The 19,709-nt window shown below is 37.3% G+C and overlaps 1 protein-coding gene across 1 annotated transcript; it reads left to right on the top strand.

Annotated features, from left to right (window-relative positions):
* Positions 1-6,780: 6,780 nt before the first annotated feature.
* LOC133610471 (uncharacterized) lies at positions 6,781-9,548 on the top strand. Its single transcript, XM_061966774.2, has 3 exons — positions 6,781-6,945; positions 7,215-7,316; positions 9,422-9,548. Exons 1-3 carry the CDS (start codon positions 6,900-6,902, stop codon positions 9,505-9,507), a joined length of 234 nt encoding a protein of 77 aa, XP_061822758.1. The 5' UTR covers positions 6,781-6,899; the 3' UTR covers positions 9,508-9,548.
* Positions 9,549-19,709: the final 10,161 nt, after the last annotated feature.

The following is a 19,709-nucleotide window of genomic DNA, read 5'->3' as shown; positions in this document are numbered from 1 at the left end:
GCAGTGGTGATATAAGCAAACAACACGATGACGGCTGCTTGTTTAAAGAGCGTGGTGGCAAGGCGGCGCCGGCCCGCTCGTCTCTGAAATGGACGCAGCCGTGAGCGGACAACACCGAGTCAGTGGTCAGTTTGGACTTTTTTTTTCTTCTTCTTCTTCTGTGGACGTCCCATCTCCGTCTTAACATCTTCAAATCTCCGCTTCTGTGTCTGCGTTTAACTGTAGGACTGATGGACCCGCCGGATGCCGCCGAGGATCCACGGCCAGAAGGTCCGCATCAGCTCAAGGTGAGACGTCGCAGCAGCATATCATAACATCTATGCTAAACTGACCTCTGACCTCTTTAATGGGTCACCTTCACAGTCCAAAGTCTCGCCCGGGGCCCATTTTTAAAGAAGAAAACATATTGTTACATGTTGCTTTGTCAGCATCTTTAACGTGCAAAATGTATCAAAGTGACCCCCGTCCTTCCATTTGTATGTAAGTCGTGGAAATAGAAGTGGTCCAGGGTCACACTATGGCCGTCATAAAACTGCAGAAGAAGTGAAGCAGCTTGACGGACTCAACATCACGACTGGTGTTGACTTATTGCTGCCATATTGTGCTTAAATTATTCTTGGTTGATCACATGTCTGAGCTTTGTAATCACTGGTGCCCTCCTTGGTGGAGTCACAAAAAACTTTGGGGGAAAAAAAACATGCTAAAAGTTAGTTTTTTTGCTTACAGTAGCTAGGCATATATTTAGAATTACTCACATTTTCCTAAACCAAATTGTTACAAATGTCCCCAACGTGTAACATGTGGCTGCAATGTTACGAAAGGACCAGCAGAGGGCGACCCCGTCCGTCTGATCTTGTACAAAGCCAATCCAGGTCTACATTTTAAACAATTTTTTTTTCACATCAGTGATGTTTGTCTTTTAACATGTCCAATGCGAAATTAATTCATTTATATTCAACATAGAAAGTCGATTCAGAACATATTTCCGGATGAATTCAGGAAGTTGACAACAGAAAGTGACGTCATTGAACAGCATTATCAATACTTTTACCCATTTATGTCAATATTCCACAATATACAATAGTTTGACTGCATAGATTCTTTATTAGCGAACACAAACAGGATAACATGTTATTTACAGCCAGGTTGGGGCATTTTTCATTTCCAACAGTGTTATTCATTAAACTGCATCACGGTCTGCGGTAATATTTTACTACAGCACATATTTCTGGGCAATGCCAAATATAGCACAGTACGTACGATAGTTAAAAAAAAAAATCAAAATAGGAGGTTTTGAAGCTTCTGCTACGATAATTTGTCATTTCCCATCTGGCAACGCCGATCGCACCATACAAAAATATCTTAAGACTCAAATCAAAGTCATCCTGTTCCTGTGTTGCAGGACAACAAAATAATTAACATATATTTATACAGTTAATATTAACAACTGCATTAACGTATGGAGAGATATTTCTTTCACTTTATGCAACCGAAAAAAATGGATTTGCAACCCATAAACATTTTTGCAAAGAAAAATAAAGAATTTGCAACCAACAAATATACACAATATTCAATAAAGTGCAATAAATTATATTTTTAAAGAAAAACTTTTGGTTGCAAATCTTTTTTGTTATATTTTGGTAATAAATAAATTTTTAGTAAAAAAATAATAAAAAATGTTTTGGTTACAAAGTGTTTTTTCTCAAATCTTTTTCTTCTAATTTAAAAAAAAATCTTTTTTGTGGTTACGAATCCTTTTTTGGTAAAAAACAAAAAATATTAGTTTTTGGTAGAAATGTAGTTTTTTTCCCATATTTGGGGCAGTTAAATAACAATGATTAGTTTTAGTCACAAATCTATTTTGGTTAAATTAAAAATAAATCTATTTTTGTTACAATTTGTTTTTGTTGCAAATCTTTTTATTTTTTTTAAATTTTTGGGGTTCATAAAACTATTTTTCGATGAAAATATTTTATGTTTACAAATCTTTTGTTTGTTTTTTTGGTGAAAATCATGTAATTTAGTTACAAAAATATTTTTGTAACAAAACGTTTTATTGTTTAAAAAAAATGTTCATTTGGTTACAAAACTTTTTTGTCAAATCTTTTTTTTGGTCAAAAATTATTCGTTTTGATCAGAAATCTTTTTTTGCCTTGAAACCTTTTTTTGGTACATTGTTTTATTTTGCGAACCTTTTTTTGGTGAGGGTTGGGTAAAACATAATTTTATTTGGTTCCAAAACTTTTTTGTCACCCGTCTTTTTTGTGGTTACGAATCCCTTTTTAATAAACAAAAAAAAACTAAGAATATTTTTTTCCCCCATATTTGGGGGGGGGGTTTAAATAACAATGATTAGTTTTGGTCACAAATCTAAAAATAAATATATTTCTGTCCCAATTTGTTTTTGTTGCAAATCTTTTAATTTTTGTAATTTTTTGGGGTCATAAAACTATTTTTCGATTACAATATTTAATGTTTACAAATCTTTATTTTTGTTGTTGTTGAAAATCATTTAATTTAGTCACAAAAATATTTTTGTGACAAAATGTTTTATTGTTCAAAAAAATAAAATTTAATTTGGTTACGAAACGTTTTTGTCAAATCTTTTTTTTGGTCCAAAACTATTCGTTTTGATCAGAAATCTTTTTTGCCTTGAAACCTTTTTTTGGTACATTGTTTTATTTTGCAAACCTTTTTTCGGTGGGGTTTGGGTAAACATAATTGTATTTGGTTACAAAACTTTTTTGTCACCCATCTTTTTTGTGGTTACGAATTATTTTTTGGTTAAAAAAAAAAAATTGGGGGAGGTTAAATAACAATGATTAGTTTTGGTCACAAATCTATTTTGGTTATATTAAAGATAAATATATTTTTGTTGCAAATCTTTTTATTTTTTTGGGTCATAAAACTATTTTTCAATTAAAATATTTTATGTCTACAAATCTTTATTATTTTTTTGTTGAAAATCATTTAATTTAGTTACAAAATTATTTTTTATCACAAACGTTTTATTGTTAGACAAAAACAAATGTTGATTTGGTTACAAAACTTTTTTGTCAAATCTTTTTTTTGGTCAAAAATTATTTGTCTTGATCAGAAATCTTTTTTGCCTAGAAGCCTTTTTTGGTACATTGTTTTATTTTGCAAACCTTTTTTTGGTGGGTGTTGGGTAAAACATTATTTTATTTGGTTACAAAACTTTTTTGTCGCCCATCTTATTTGGATCAAAAACAATTTGATTTGGTTAGATTTTTTTAAATTTTCCAAATCTTTTTTGTCAGCAATTTTTTTTTTTTGCAAATCGTTTTTTGGTTTAAACAATGATTTGTTTTTTTTAACAAAACGTTTTTGTTGCAATATTTTTTTTTGGTTACAAATGATTAGTTTTTAAATTGAAAATAATTTGTTATGTAAAACATGTTTGTTGTAATTTATTTTTTTAGTTAAAAATATTTTTAGGTTTAAAATAATCCGTTTTTGTTGCAATTTTTTTGTGGCTAAACATGGTTTTTTACACATTTAAAATACATTTGACGATAGTAAGAATGTTCCACTTTGCAACCATTGGTTAGCAGTGAAGCATTCATTGATGCCAACGCACCTAACCAGCTAACTTACTAGCGAGCTAACTAACTAGAAGTAAGTGATCAGCAGTGCTAACATCTCAGTCTGTGTCTCCTGGTCCAGTCCAGGTCAGGTCCAGAGTTCCTGGGCTTGTCTCGCTGTGCAGGATGTTACAATCGCCACAAACACTCCATGCCTCCACACGGCAGCGGCTCCTCGACAGACGACTCGGATTCCCACGCCGAGTCCGACTGCGACTCCGACTCCTCGTCCAGCAGCGACAGCTTCACGCAGGAAGAAGCGGACCCGGCGCACGAAGAAGAGGACCCGCCTCCAGACGAACGCCGGGCGGCGGATGTGTAGGCGGGCCGACAAGGTGACGACCAGTGAAGATCACAAATCGAGTCAAGACTCTCACCTTTGACCTTTGCCCTCTGACCTCATGTAGGTCGTACGACTAAAACGGCGGCTGTAGGGGGCGCTGAATATCGACTAAGAGCAAACTTTGTATTGGTGGCCGGCAGTACGTGCATTCCTGCTGGACTTTCATCATAGTTCATGTTAGACTTTTCAATTCATGGCAAAAATAATGTTGGTGAAGAGGTGGGTATATTATATTTGATGTGTATCTTCATAGTGTAAGTGTGTATAGGTATATGTATGTACACAATACACAACAATGTATGTATGTAACGGAGGCCAACAGCCAGTGTGGTTAGGCCATGTCTACTTTACTAAACCCTGATGACCTCAAGTGCAGTGCTGCCTATTAGCGCGCTCTCTCTCTCTCTCTCTCTCTCTCTCTCTCTCTCTCTCTCTCTCTCTCAGTCAGTATCTATATACATACATATATACACATTTATGTATGTGTATATATGTATACACACACAATATGTATGTGTATATACAGTATATATATATGTGTAAAGATCACATGTGTGTATATATATATGTATGTATATGTTTATATATATGTCTATGTATGTATGTATATGTCCATATATATACATAAATGTGTGTATATATTAGAGATGCGCGGTTTGCGGGCACAACCGCGGAGTCCGCGGATCGGGCGGATGAAATTTAAAAAAATTTGATTTTATCGTCGGGTCGGGTCGGGTGGCTTAAATAACAAAAATTAGATTTTAAATAGATTCAGGCGGGTGGCAGTTAAACCAATTCGGAAATATATATACATAGTTAAATGTTGTTACCCACATACGAAAAACGAGCAGGCACCTGCTGCATATGCCACAACAGAAGAAAAAAAAAAAAAGAGATGGACACTTTTACGGAGCGGAGAAGGGACGCCTCGCCGGGGTCCGGGACCGAGGCCCCTTCCCCCGAGAGGGCCCCACCGGGAGCCGTAGCTGAGGCGATCCGCGAGAAGGGCCCGACGCACGTCCAGGGTCACCACCGCGCGCCCACTGCACCGACACCCCGCCTCGTCCGCCTTCGCCGCGGCCGGCGTCACGCGCAGAAGGTAAGCAGCTTACCTGCCCGCCACCCCCGTGGCCGGGGGCTCGTAACAGGGGTCACTCCGCGCGCTCCGCCCGCGCAGCTTACCTGCCCGCCACCCCTGTTGCCGGGGGCGCGTAACAGGGGTCACTCCGCGCGCAGTGCGCTCACGAAAGGGCTGGGGCTCACCCTGGTTGATATAGACAGCAGCTAGGACGGTGGCCATGGAAGTTGGAACCCGCTAAGGAGTGTGTAACAACCCACCTGCCGAATCAACTAGCCCTGAAAATGGATGGCGCTGGAGCGTCGGGCCCATATACCCGGCCGTCGCCGGCAGCGAGACGCGCTTGGAGGTGCGCTCAGCGCGGCTCCCATATGATTGCGCACTGGTGTGCGTCTGGGTCGTGACAGCGTGGCACGCGAATGTCTGTGCTGCATTGGATCAGTCTCCTTTCTTTAACAGGCAAAAGCTTTATAACCTCACTAATGTCTTGCATCGTCTATATTAGATATATAACAACGGGCGGGTGCGGGTGGATGCGGTTCTGATCAAATGTTAGATCGGGTGGATTGCGGATGGTTGACGACTTTCTGATGCGGTTGCGGATGAAATAATTGCCTATCCGCGCATCTCTAGTATATATACATATGTGTATATACACACACGTGTGTGTGTGTATATATATATATATATATATATATATATATACACACACACACGTGTGTGTACATAAAAATGTATATATACACACGTGTGTGTGTATGTGTATATATATATATATATATATATATGTGTATATGTATATATATACACACACACACACGTGTGTGTATGTATATGGTGACTGTCTGTGCACCAGTCTCCCCACGTTAAACAGTCACGCACAGGCATCCTCCATAAAGGGATACACCCCTACCAGGAGGATCGTCATACTCATTCGAGTGACCGCCGATGATATATATATATATATATATATATATATACATTGTGTATACATACACATATATATATATATTTATATATATTTGTGTATGTATACACAAATATATATATATATATGTACACACATATGTGTATATATATATTAACATGAATATATATATATATATATTTGTGTATACATACAAATATATGTATATATATATATATATATATATTTGTGTATGTATACACAAATATATATATATATATATATATATGTATGTACACACATATATGTGTATATATATATATATATTAACATGAATATATATATATATATTTGTGTATACAAACACATATATGTATATATTTATGTATACATACACATATATGTATATATATATATATATTTGTGTATATATACACATGTGTATATATTAATGTGAATATATATCTTATCTATACACATGGGTGTGTGTATATATATATATATGTATGTATATATATATGTATGTACGGTATATATATATGTATATGCGTATACATGTGTGTGTATATATGTATATATTAATGTGTATTTATGTATGGATGTGTATATATATATGTATGTATGTATATATATGTGCGTGTGTGTGTATATATAATATATATACATATGTATATGTGTATATGTATATATATATATATATAATTACTGACGTTCTTGTCAAAGATTCCACAAATAAACGATGAATTAGTTGTGTAAAGCAGACAGATTACAACAAATGTTCAAGCGCCGAAAATTAGCAAAACATAATCATTAACTTTTGAAAGAGTTCGAAGTTTAAACAAACGAATGGGGACAACATGTCTGACCTCATTGCCAGCGTGTGTTTGTTTGAGTGTGTGTGCGTATAAATGGACCTCTGCCCCTCAGCGGAGGACAGTCAACATCTGGCCTGACATCTTCTTCAACATGAAGGCTTATCTTCTCCTGCTGCTGCTCTTACCGCTCATTTCAGGTCTGTTCTCCTCACTCAAATTATTACATCGTAATTAAACGTGTACAGTCATAACTTCATAATTAAACACAAACAGTCATAACTTCATAAGTAAACACGAACAGTCATAACTTCATAAGTAAACGTGTACAGTCATAACTTCCTAATTAAACATGTACAGTCATAACTTCCTAATTAAACATGTACAGTCATAACTTCCTAATTAAACATGTACAGTCATAACTTCCTAATTAAAGGTGTACAGTCAATTCCTCATCTTCATGCTGCAGCACAACAGTTCACCATCGAGTGTCACGGCTACGACGACTACATGGTCAACATGAAGCTGAAGTGTCAGAGCAGTGACGTGCAACAAGCCTGCTACACCAGAGGTAAAGCGGCACTTCTTGTCACCATGGCAACCGACTATCTTCCTGTTTAATGTGGTCCATAATTCATGTTCGATGGTCTTACGCCAGACAAACAACTTTTGTATCGGTCCAAACGATAACTTGCTGCGTTGAAAAGCACAACAATTATAGATCATAATAATCTATGTATCTACTCTATCTATCTATCTATCTATCTATCTATCTATCTATATGTGTGTGTGTGCACTGTATATATATATATATATATATATATGTGTGTGTGTGTGTAAATATATTCATATATATTGATTTATGTATTTACATATATATTTCTTACATTTCAATACTCAAGTAAAAGTAACTTGACAGGTAAAATTTATCCAAAAAGTTAGTAGAGTCAATGTCACTAAGTAACTGTGAGAAAGTAACCGTAACCAAATAAAGGTAACAGAGTAAATGTAACAACCAATTTAACAAAGTAAATATAACTGAGTAACTGTAACAAAGTAACTGTAACATAGTAAATGTATCAGAGCAAAAGTAACAGAGTAACTGTAACAAAGTAACTAACAGAGTAAATGGAACAAAGTAAATATAACATAAAGTAAAAGTAACAGAGTAAATGTGACAAAGCAAGAGTAACATAGTAACTGTAACAGAGTAAATGTAACTGATGAAATGTAATTAAGGAAATGTAATAGAGTAAAAGTAGCAGAGTAACTGCGACAAAGTAGAAGTAGCAGGGTAAATGTAACAGAGTAACTGTGACAAAGTAAATGTTACAAGATAAAAGTTACAAAGGAACTGTAACAGAGTAAATGTAACAAAGTTAATGTAACCAAGTACATGTAACAGAGTACAAGTAACAACGTAAATGTAACAAGGTAAAAGTAACAGAGTAACTGTAACAAAGTCAATGTAACTGAGTAAATGTAATCAAGAGTAAAATTAACATAGTAAATGTAAAAAAAAAAAAGTAACATAGCAATTGTAACAAAGTAAATGTAACAGAGTAAATGCAACAAAGTAGACATAAAAGTAACATTAACTGTAACAAGGTAAAAGTAACAGAGTAAATGTAACAAAGTAAACAACAGTAAAAGTAACATAGCAACTGTAACAAAGTACATGTAACAGAGTACAAGTAACAACGTAAATGTAACAAGGTAAAAGTAACATAGTAACTGTAACAAAGTCAATGTAACTGAGTAAATGTAATCAAGTAAATATAACAGTAAAATTAACATAGCAAATGTAAAAAAAAGTAAATGTAACATAGCAATTGTAACAAAGTAAAATTAACAGTGTACATGTAACAGTAACTGTGTCAAAGTAAATGTTACAAGGTAAAAGTAACAAAGTAAATGTAACAAAGTAAATGTAACAAAGTAAATGTAACAAAGTAAACGTAACAGTAAAAGTAACATAGTAACTGTAACAAAGTACATGTAACAGAGTACAAGTAACAATGTAAATGTAACAAGGTAAAAGTAACAGAGTAACTGTAACTAAGTCAATGTAACTGAGTAAATGTAATCAAGTAAATATAACAGAGTAAAATTAACATAGTAAATGTAGAAAACTAAATGTAACATAGCAATTATAACAGAGTAAATGTAACACAGTAACTGTGTCAAAGTAAATGTTACAAGGTAAAAGTAACAAAGTAAATGTAACAAAGTAAACGTAACAGTAAAAGTAACATAGTAACTGTAACAAAGTAAATGTAACAGAGTAACTGTGTCAAAGTAAATGTTACAAGGTAAAAGTAACATAGTAACTGTAACAAAGTAAAAGTAACAGAGTAAATGAGGTAAAGTTACTTCACACCCAGAAGTGGAACATTTGTGCTGTCATGCCAGACTCGCTACAAGATTCTCCACTCGGTCTGTCGCTTCTGCTCTGTCTTCTTATTCTCTGGCAGACCAGCTGTGCTCTAATGAGTTGACGAGCGAGGGCGAACAGTGTGCCAATAAAAGGAAAACCTTGCCTTGTGTTGTGTGTGTCGCTATGACAACCCGGCATGAAAATGACTGACAACCACACAAAACTAGAAAGTGTACGGCTGGTCGACTCTGCAGTGCACGTGATATCATTTTGTGACTGTGACGATGTTTCCCGCGCAGACAACGGCGAGAAGGGATGCATTGCCGTCGACAAGTGCTCCCGACCCGGCTGGACCTGTTGCCATAGCAACCTGTGCAACGAGTGAAGACAGAGATGCACTGAATAAAACTGGACGTCTTCATTTCACCTGTCATGTCTTTAATGTCATACTAATGCAATAGTTCAAGTTATAAAAACATATTTATTATTTCCCTGTGTAATCAGAGTCATTATCAACTAACTAGAGGCGAATTAAGATATTGATTCAATGATTATGGCTTTTCAATTCACAGCATCGGCGATACCAGGTCTGGATTCACTTGATATCGGATCACTATAAAAAATCTCAGTATCACCCTCCCGGAGCTTCTGCTCCTCTCTTTTTTGGTTGTTTTATTATTTTAAGACTTTTTTTTATATGTAGACAATATGTTTTGGCTTTATTTTAGTAGCGATGTCACATTTTAATTGTATTTTACGACCCTTCGAGATTGATTAAATACATTCTAATTGTATTTTACGACCCTTGGAGATCGTCTTGAACGCAACATCCGGGTCCTGCCGTGCGAGCTGTCGTGAACGCGCTCACGATGCTAGCTCGCTAGCGAGAAGTTCGCTAATTAAAACTTTAACACATTTTTTCATCGCCTTCAAACTACACCAACGTCTCGGCGACGAAACGAGAGGAAAGCAGCACAATAAAGGAGTAAGTTAAGTCATTTTTTTTGTCGTGAAACGTCATATTGGTAACGCTCGTGTGCGACTAGCTTGCCGGAATGTTATGTTTGCTAAGTGATACCACAAATTTGGGTATTAATTCGATACCAAGTAGTTCCAGGATCATACATTGGTCATATTCAAAGTCCTCATGTGTCCAGGGACATATTTCCTGAGTTTATAAACATAATATACATTTAAAATAAGGAAAGAAGATGTGATGCCAAAAAATATCGATGTAATCATCGTAGTATCGACTAGATACTAGTGTTGTCCCGATATCAATATTTTGGTACTGGTACCAAAATTATTTTAGCACTTTTCGGTACTTTTATCAATAAAGGGGACCACGGAAATTGCATTATTGGCTTTATTTTAACAAAAAATCTTCGGGAACATTAAACATGTTTATTATTGCAAGTTTGTCCTTAAATAAAATAGTAAACATACTACACTACTTGTCTTTTAGTAGTAAGCAAACAAACAAAGGCTCCTAAATAGTCTGCTGACATATGCAGTAACATATTATGTCATTTATACACCTATTATTTTGTCAACATTATTAAGGACAAGTGGTAGAAAATGAATGATTAATCTACTTGTTCATTTACTGTTAATATCTGCTTACTTTCTCTTTTAACGTGTTCTACCTACACTTCTGTTCAAATGTAATAATCACTTATTGTTTGGATGCTTTACATTAGTTTTGGATGATACCACAAATTTGTGGTATCAATCCGATACCAAGTAGTTCCAGGATCATACATTGGTCATATTCAAAGTCCTCATGTGTCCAGGGACATATTTCCTGAGTTTATAAACATAATATACATTTAAAATAAGGAAAGAAGATGTGATGCCAAAAAATATCGATGTAATCATAATAGTATCGACTAGATACTAGTGTTGTCCCGATATCAATATTTTGATATCGGTATAAAAATTATTTAAACACTTTTTGGTACTTTTCTCAATAAAGAGGACCACGAAAAACTGCATTATTGGCTTTATTTTAACAAAAAATCTTAGGGTACATTAAACATATGTTTATTATTGCAATTAGTCCTTAAATAAAATAGTAAACATACTACACTACTTGTCTTTTAGTAGTAAGTAAGCAAACAAAGGCTCCTCCTAATTAGTCTGCTGACATATGCAGTAACATTTATTTATCATATTGTGTCATTTATACACCTATTATTTTGTCAACATTATTAAGGACAAGTGGTAGAAAATGAATGATTAATCTACTTGTTCATTTACTGTTAATATCTGCTTACTTTCTCGTTTAACATGTTCTATCTACACTTCTGTTCAAATGTAATAATCACTTATTCTTCTGTTGTTTGGATACTTTACATTAGTTTTGGATGATACCACAAATTTGGGTATCAATCCGATACCAAGTAGTTCCAGGATCATACATTGGTCATATTCAAAGTCCTCATGTGTCCAGGGACATATTTCCTCAGTATATAAACATAATATACATTTAAAATAAGGAAAGAAGATGTTGTGATGCCAAAAAATATCGATGTAATCATAGTAGTATCGACTAGATACTAGTGTTGTCCCGATATCAATATTTTGGTACTGGTACCAAAATTATTTAAACACTTTTCGATATTTTCTCAATAAAGGGGACCACGAAAAATTGCATTATTGGCTTTATTTTAACAAAAAATCTTAGGGTACATTAAACATATGTTTCTTATTGCAATTTAGTCCTTAAATAAAATAGTAAACATACTAGACAACTTGTCTTTTAGTAGTAAGTAAACAAACAAAGGCTCCTAATTAGTCTGCTGACATATGCAGTAACATATTGTGTCATTTATACACCTATTATTTTGTCAACATTATTAAGGACAAGTGGTAGAAAATTAGTTACTAATCTACTTGTTCATTTACTGTTAATATCTGCTTACTTTCTCTTTTAACATGTTCTACCTACACTTCTGTTCAAATGTAATAATCACTTATTCTTCTCTTGTTTGGATGCTTTACATTAGTTTTGGATGATACCACAAATTTGTGGTATCAATCCGATACCAAGTAGTTCCAGGATCATACATTGGTCATATTCAAAGTCCTCATGTGTCCAGGGACATATTTCCTGAGTATATAAACATAATATACATTTAAAATAAGGAAAGAAGATGTTGTGATGCCAAAAAATATCGATGTAATCATAGTAGTATCGACTAGATACTAGTGTTGTCCCGATACCAATATTTTGGTACCGGTACCAAAATTATTTAAATACTTTTCGATATTTTCTCAATAAAGGGGACCATGAAAAATTGCATTATTGGCTTTATTTTAACAAAAAATCTTAGGGTACATTAAACATATTTATTATTGCAATTTAGTCCTTAAATAAAATAGTAAACATACTACACTACTTGTCTTTTAGTAGTAAGTAAACAACCATAGACTCCTCCTAATTAGTCTGCTGACATATGCAGTAACATATTGTGTCATTTATCTACCTATTATTTTGTCAACATTATTAAGGACAAGTGGTAGAAAATGAATGATTAATCTACTTGTTCATTTACTGTTAATATCTGCTTACTTTCTCTTTTAACATGTTCTATCTACACTTCTGTTCAAATGTAATAATCACTTATTCTTCTGTTGTTTGGATGCTTTACATTAGTTTTGGATGATACCACAAATGTGTGGTATCAATCCGATACCAAGTAGTTTCAGGATCATACATTGGTCATATTCAAAGTCCTCATGTGTCCAGGGACATATTTCCTGAGTATATAAACATAATATACATTTAAAATAAGGAAAGAAGATGTGATGCCAAAAAATATCGATGTAATCATAGTAGTATCGACTAGATACTAGTGTTGTCTCAAAACCAATATTTTGGTACCGGTACCAAAATTATTTAAACACTTTTCGGTACTTTTCGATATTTTCTCAATAAAGGGGACCATGAAAAATTGCATTATTGGCTTTATTTTAACAAAAAATCTTAGGGTACATTAAACATATGTTTATTATTGCAATATAGTCCTTAAATAAAATAGTAAACATACTACACTACTTGTCTTTTAGTAGTAAGTAAGCAAACAAAGGCTCCTAAATAGTCTGCTGACATATGCAGTAACATATTGTGTCATTTATACACCTATTATTTTGTCAACATTATTAAGGACAAGTGGTAGAAAATGAATAATTAATCTACTTGTTCATTTACTGTTAATATCTGCTTTCTTTCTCTTTTAACATGTTCTACCTACACTTCTGTTCAAATGTAATAATCATTTATTCTTCTGTTGTTTGGATGCTTTACATTAGTTTTGGATGATACCACAAATGTGTGGTATCAATCCGATAGCAAGTAGTTCCAGGATCATACATTGGTCATATTCAAAGTCCTCATGTGTCCAGGGACATATTTCCTGAGTATATAAACATAATATACATTTAAAATAAGGAAAGATGATGTTGTGATGCCAAAAAATATCGATGTAATCATAATAGTATCGACTAGATACTAGTGTTGTCCCGATACCAATATTTTGGTACCGGTACCAAAATTATTTAAACACTTTTCGGTACTTTTTGATATTTTTTCAATAAAGGGGACCACGAAAAATTGCATTATTGGCTTTATTTTAACAAAAAATCTTAGGGTACATTAAACATGTTTATTATTGCAATTTAGTCCTTAAATAAAATAGTAAACATACTACACTACTTGTCTTTTAGTAGTAAGTAAACAAACAAAGGCTCCTAATTTAGCTGTCAGCAGCTAAATTAGGAGCCTTTGTTTGTTTCCTGAGTATATAAACATGATATACATTTAAAATAAGGAAAGAAGATGTTGTGATGCCAAAAAATATCGACGTAATCATAGTAGTATCGACTAGATACGGTTCTCTACTTGATATCATTTCAGTGGATGTCAAGTGCCAATAGCGTTTGTTTACATTATGACGCCGGTGAGCTACGGTGTGTAGTGAAGCATGGTTGGCTATTCCTCGTCCTGCAGTGATAATGATACTTGTAAGAAACTTACTTTATTTGTCGCCATGGAGACAAGGAGTGGTGATTCAGAAGTAGCTACACCACTGCAGACTGCGGGTGGACTTTAGCTAGCTAGCCATGTCTTAAAGCACCTCTTCCTGAGGGTGTTTTAGTGTTATAACTTTACCTTTATCATCAATTTTTAAGCCAAAATGCGTCCATTCTCCCTTTTCTGTCTACAAACTGTTTCTGCTTGCAAGTACTCCTTGTGTGTGCGCTACCGAGCATGCTCGTCAACCAGCAATGACACGACACGACGTGACGACGACGGGGGTGGGGGTGTTTTTTTTTTTTTTAGAGGCGGTTAAGCCAAGTTAAAACTCTACTCTGCAAAGCGAAAGCCATTTATCAACAACACCCAGAAAGAAAGAAAAAAGTGTCTCAGTTTGAACATTAAATATCTTGTTTTTGCAGTCTATTCAATTGAATATAAGTTGAAAAGGATTTGCAAATCATTGTATTCTGTTTTTATTGACCATTTACACAACATGCCAACTTCACTGGTTTTGGGTTTTGTATATATATTTTGATTTATGGTTGCTTTTTGCGCGACTAATGAGAAGTACACGTTATTATACAACGGCAAACTGCCCTAGTGGCTGTGAAAGGTGTTACAACATGCAAGCTGCAACTGTCCTGATTCTACCATTTTGATGGGAAGAAGAAAAGAAAAAAAGCTCCACTGTGGTTGTTCCCAAACATTCCTGCATTTCTTTCCAGATTTTCTCATCCCATACTGGACCTTTGCCATGGGAACAAGGAGACGCTATTTATTTTGTAGCCGGTTTTAGCTGCACAAGTCATCTTTTAGCTGGCAGGAGACAAAAAAAACAGATGTGAGCTGTTGCTATAAATAGTGCTGGTGGTGTAGTTTTGGAAGGGAGATGTACATGGTAGAAGATCCCCCTACCACCCTCTGTTGGCGTATCAATGGACTGGACTCTCACGGTGTCTAATAATGTAACTAGGCCTGGGCCGATAACAAATATAATCAATATATCATTATTGTCGATAAACGATATTATTGCCATTATCATTTTTTTGAGTCCAAATGAACCATTAATGTAATCATAATACATACTAATAATGCAAGTATACACTTTCAAAGGCAATTAACTTCCATCCATCCATTTTCTACAGCTTGTCCCTTCTTGGGGTCGCGGGGGTGTTGGAGCCTATCTCAGCTGCATACGGGTGGAAGGCGGGGTATACCCGGGACAAGTCACCACTTCATCACAGGGCCAACACAGATAGACAGACAACATTCACACACTAGGGCAGGGGTCGGCAACCCAAAATGTTGAAAGAGCCATATTGGACCAAAAATACAAAAACAAATCTGTCTGGAGCCGCAAAAAAATTAAAAGCCATATTACATACTAGGGATGTCCCGATCCAGGTTTTTGCACTACCGATCCAATACCGATATTGTTTTTGCACTTCCGATCCGATACCGATATTGACCGATACCGATACTGACCGATACTGGCTTATCCGAGCATGTATTAAAGTTTAAAGTTATTTAGCCTACTTAGTTGTCAGAATCATGTTGAAAAGGGTTTTAGTACTCTTGATAACAACTAGCCAGCTGAATTAGGGGAGTTTGAATAATACACAATGGTTGGTAACAAGAAACTGACCTGTTTATTCAAGGATAAACACAAAATAGACAAAATTATACATGACAAACAGAAATGGCATCATTGAACTAGGGCTGGGCGGTATGGCCTTTTTTTAATATTGCGATATTTTAAGGCCATATTGCGATACACGATATATATCTGGATATTTTGCCTTAGCCTTGAATGAACACTTGATGCATATAATCACAGCAGTATGATGATTCTATGTGTCTACATTAAAACATTCTTCTTCATACTGCATTAATATATGCTACTTTTAAACTTTCATGCAGAGAAGGAAATCACAACTAAAAAATCACAATTTTTTTCATACGGTGTTAATGTGGAAATGTTTGCCTCGGCATTTTGATGGTGTGGGCGTGTCGCACCGAATGGAGATAAGCGTCTCGACAGACGTTACAATATTTGAACAATGATGACGAAAACTGTTTTCTCTGTCGTGTCCGTGTGTCGAAAATTGTTATGCGCTTATTTTTTTATTTGATTTTGTGCGTGGCATAGATTTGCCGTGCGCAGAGTACGCGTGAGCAGTGCGCAATTGCACAGGCGCGCACCTTAGAGGGAAGGTTGCTCGCACGGCTGCGCTAGCATCGCCGCTAACGTTAGCCATGCTGCTACCTCTCTGCACCGCGAGGGCGTATACGTATGTGACGTATGACGTGACAGTATGTGACGTATGTAAGAAGGTGCGCTTGTCTGTCTGTGAGAGGGAGACACAGGAAAGAGTGAGAAGAGCCTGTCATGTAATGCCAGCAGCTAAAAGCAACTGGTGAGAATCCACAGACCTGTGGATGTGTTGAAGGTGTGCTGGAAAATGCGGAACGGAAATTAGGGAGCAGCAGAAAAGTGGAATGTATTATTTAAATAGGTGCGTTGGAAAACACGGACCGGAGTTTTTTTAAAAACTTTTTTTAAAACTGCCGATACGCATTTTTTGGCAAATATCGGCGGCCGATCCGATCCAAATATCGGATCGGGACATCCCTATGGCTTATATCTTACTAAAATTATTATTATTATCTATAATTACATTTAAATGGCATTGCATACATGTAAAATTAAATGCTATTTCACATTATTTGACCAGTAGCAGTTACACCCATCTGAACAGGTCAGCCACCTGTTTAAAGCCCGATCACAGTTGAAATCTTGAAATGAAGGGCCTTTAATGGACAAAACATTAACCTGGACAACATTTTAACAGCTGGTTGGCTCAGATTTGATTCTTTTCATTGCATTCACATGCTGCAGTGGACAGTGGACAATTTAGCTTCAGTATTAATGTAGTATCTGAAGCACCGTCTCCACGTGTGTTTATTGACAACAGGGTTATAACCTGGACACGTTAGCTCGTCGGTATGGTAACAGGTGACTGTTACTGCGTGTGTCTGCCCCGGCCCCCGAGTCAAACAGCGGCGGTGTTAATGAAGCAGCGTCAGGCTGCTCACCGTCAGTGAAACGCTCGGTGAAATCGCGGATTAACGTTAAATATATGATGAGCCGCGAGCCATGCAGCTATAACCTATCTCACCTGGTAGAGCACCCGCTGCGGCGACCCAGTTCGATTCGCTTTGCCCCGCGTCAATCCCCCCTCTCCCGTCTCTCTCCAGCTGTCCTTTCAAAATAAATGCATTCAAATCCCGAAAATAAAAATTCAGAAAATCCGAGTCAGTGCAGCCTTCCCGGTAAGGTCTATTCAGGTGTACTGGAGAGGAGGCTACGCCGGATAGTCGAACCTCGGATTCAGGAGGAACAGTGTGGTTTTCGTCCTGGTCGTGGAACTGTGGACCAGCTCTATGCTCTCGGCAGGGTCCTTGAGGGTGCATGGGAGTTTGCCCAACCAGTCTACATGTGCTTTGTGGACTTGGAGAAGGCATTCGACCGTGTACCCCGGGAAGTCCTGTGGGGAGTGCTCGGAGAGTATGGGGTATCGGACTGTCTTATTGTGGCGGTTCGCTCCCTGTATAATCAGTGTGAGAGCTTGGTCCGCATTGCCGGCAGTAAGTCGGACCCGTTTCCAGTAAGGGTTGGTCTCCGCCAGGGCTGCCCTTTGTCACCGATTCTGTTCATAACTTTTATGGACAGAATTTCTAGGCGCAGTCAAGGTATTGAGGGGATCTGGTTTGGTGGCTGCAGGATTAGGTCTCTTCTTTTTGCAGATGATGTGGTCCTGATGGCTTCATCTGGCCAGGATCTTCAGCTCTCACTGGATCGGTTCGCAGCTGAGTGTGAAGCGACTGAGATGAGAATGAGCACCTCCAAGTCCGAGTCCATGGTTCTCGCCCGGAAAAGGGTGGAGTGCCATCTCCGGGTTGGGGAGGAGATCTTGCCCCAAGTGGAGGAGTTCAAGTACCTCGGAGTCTTGTTCACGAGTGAGGGAAGAGTGGATCGTGAGATCGACAGGGGGATTGGTGCGGCGTCTTCAGTAATGCGGACGCTGTATCGATCCGTTGTGGTGAAGAAGGAGCTGAGCATGAAGGCAAACCTCTCGATTTACCGGTCGATCTACGTTCCCATCCTCACCTATGGTCATGAGCTTTGGGTCATGACCGAAAGGACAAGATCACGGGTACAAGCGGCCGAAATGAGTTTCCTCCGCCGGGTGGCGGGGCTCTCCCTTAGAGATAGGGTGAGAAGCTCTGTCATCCGGGGGGAGCTCAAAGTAAAGCCGCTGCTCCTCCACATCGAGAGGAGCCAGATGAGGTGGTTCGGGCATCTGGTCAGGATGCCACCCGAACGCCTCCCTAGGGAGGTGTTTAGGGCACGTCCGACCAGTAGGAGGCCACGGGGAAGACCCAGGACACGTTGGGAAGACTATATATCCCGGCTGGCCTGGGAACGCCTCGGGATCCCCTGGGGGGAGCTGGACGAAGTGGCTGGGGAGAGGGAAGTCTGGGCTTCCCTGCTTAGGCTGCTGCCCCCGCGACCCGACCTCAGATAAGCGGAAGAAGATGGATGGATGGATGGAGTCGATGCTGCACACTGCACAGGTTCGGACCACTTTTGAACTTGATTGCCAAGATGTCTTACCCTCGTATTTTGATCCGGTCGGTTCAGTTTTTTTTTTACTTCGTTGTCGTCGTCGTCTTCTTCTACTTCTTCTGGCCCACCAGGTGAATTAAGTGCTATTGGCGGAGTTACAATGCATAGTAGGCTACCGCCACCTACTGCACCGGAATTGTAACTACAAGCAACATTCACAGACAGAGTCCCATTGCTTTTATGAGTGGTCGAGCGAGTCAAAAGCCGAAAAATCTATTTGTGGCGGACGTAATTCTTTTGTGGCGGGCCGCCACAAATAAATGAATGTGTGGGAAACAGTGGGTTGAATGACGGTCATGTCCAGCGTCTTTCACTGTGAAAAATGACATTTTAATGACAGTTGGAAAAAACTAGTCAAAGTGAGATCATTACACATGTAACAAAGATTGTACAAAAAGTTGAATATAAAAAGTTAAGAGCGTATAAAAGGTTTGACAAATCGTGCATCCTTGATGTTGATTGTCGATAAGTCCACTTTTGTCTCATCCTTCCCGTCTTCTTGTCAAAAGTTGTGCATATTTTCACAGTACAGTAATATTTACCACCAAGTCACGTGACCATTGTGTCACTTTCAGCTCATTGGTTTTTTCCGTTTCCTTCAAACCGAGGCTGTCTCTCAATTGACCTGTGACCATCCTCACTAGTCGCCATCTTGACTATGTAGTGAATTATATTTATATAGCGCTTTTCTCTAGTGATTCAAAGCGCTTTACATAGTGAAACCCAATATAAGTTACATTTAAACCAGTGTGAGTGGCACTGGGAGCAGGTGGGTAGAGTGTCTTGCCCAAGGACACAACGGCAGTGACTAGGATGGTGGAAGCGGGAATCGAACCTGGAACCCTCGAGTTGCTGG

Source organism: Nerophis lumbriciformis, linkage group LG02 (genome assembly GCF_033978685.3).
Source record: "Nerophis lumbriciformis linkage group LG02, RoL_Nlum_v2.1, whole genome shotgun sequence".
Lineage (NCBI taxonomy): Eukaryota > Metazoa > Chordata > Actinopteri > Syngnathiformes > Syngnathidae > Nerophis > Nerophis lumbriciformis.
Note: the sequence above shows the minus strand (reverse complement) of the source record. Positions and strands in the feature narration are given on the sequence as shown.

Coding starts and splice junctions, on each gene's coding strand:
- LOC133610471 (XM_061966774.2), top strand. CDS start 6,900: ATGAAGGCTTATCTTCTCCTGCTGCTGCTCTTACCGCTCATTTCAG. Junction 6,946..7,214: donor GCTCTTACCGCTCATTTCAG/GTCTGTTCTCCT, acceptor TTCATGCTGCAG/CACAACAGTTCACCATCGAG. Junction 7,317..9,421: donor ACAAGCCTGCTACACCAGAG/GTAAAGCGGCAC, acceptor TTTCCCGCGCAG/ACAACGGCGAGAAGGGATGC.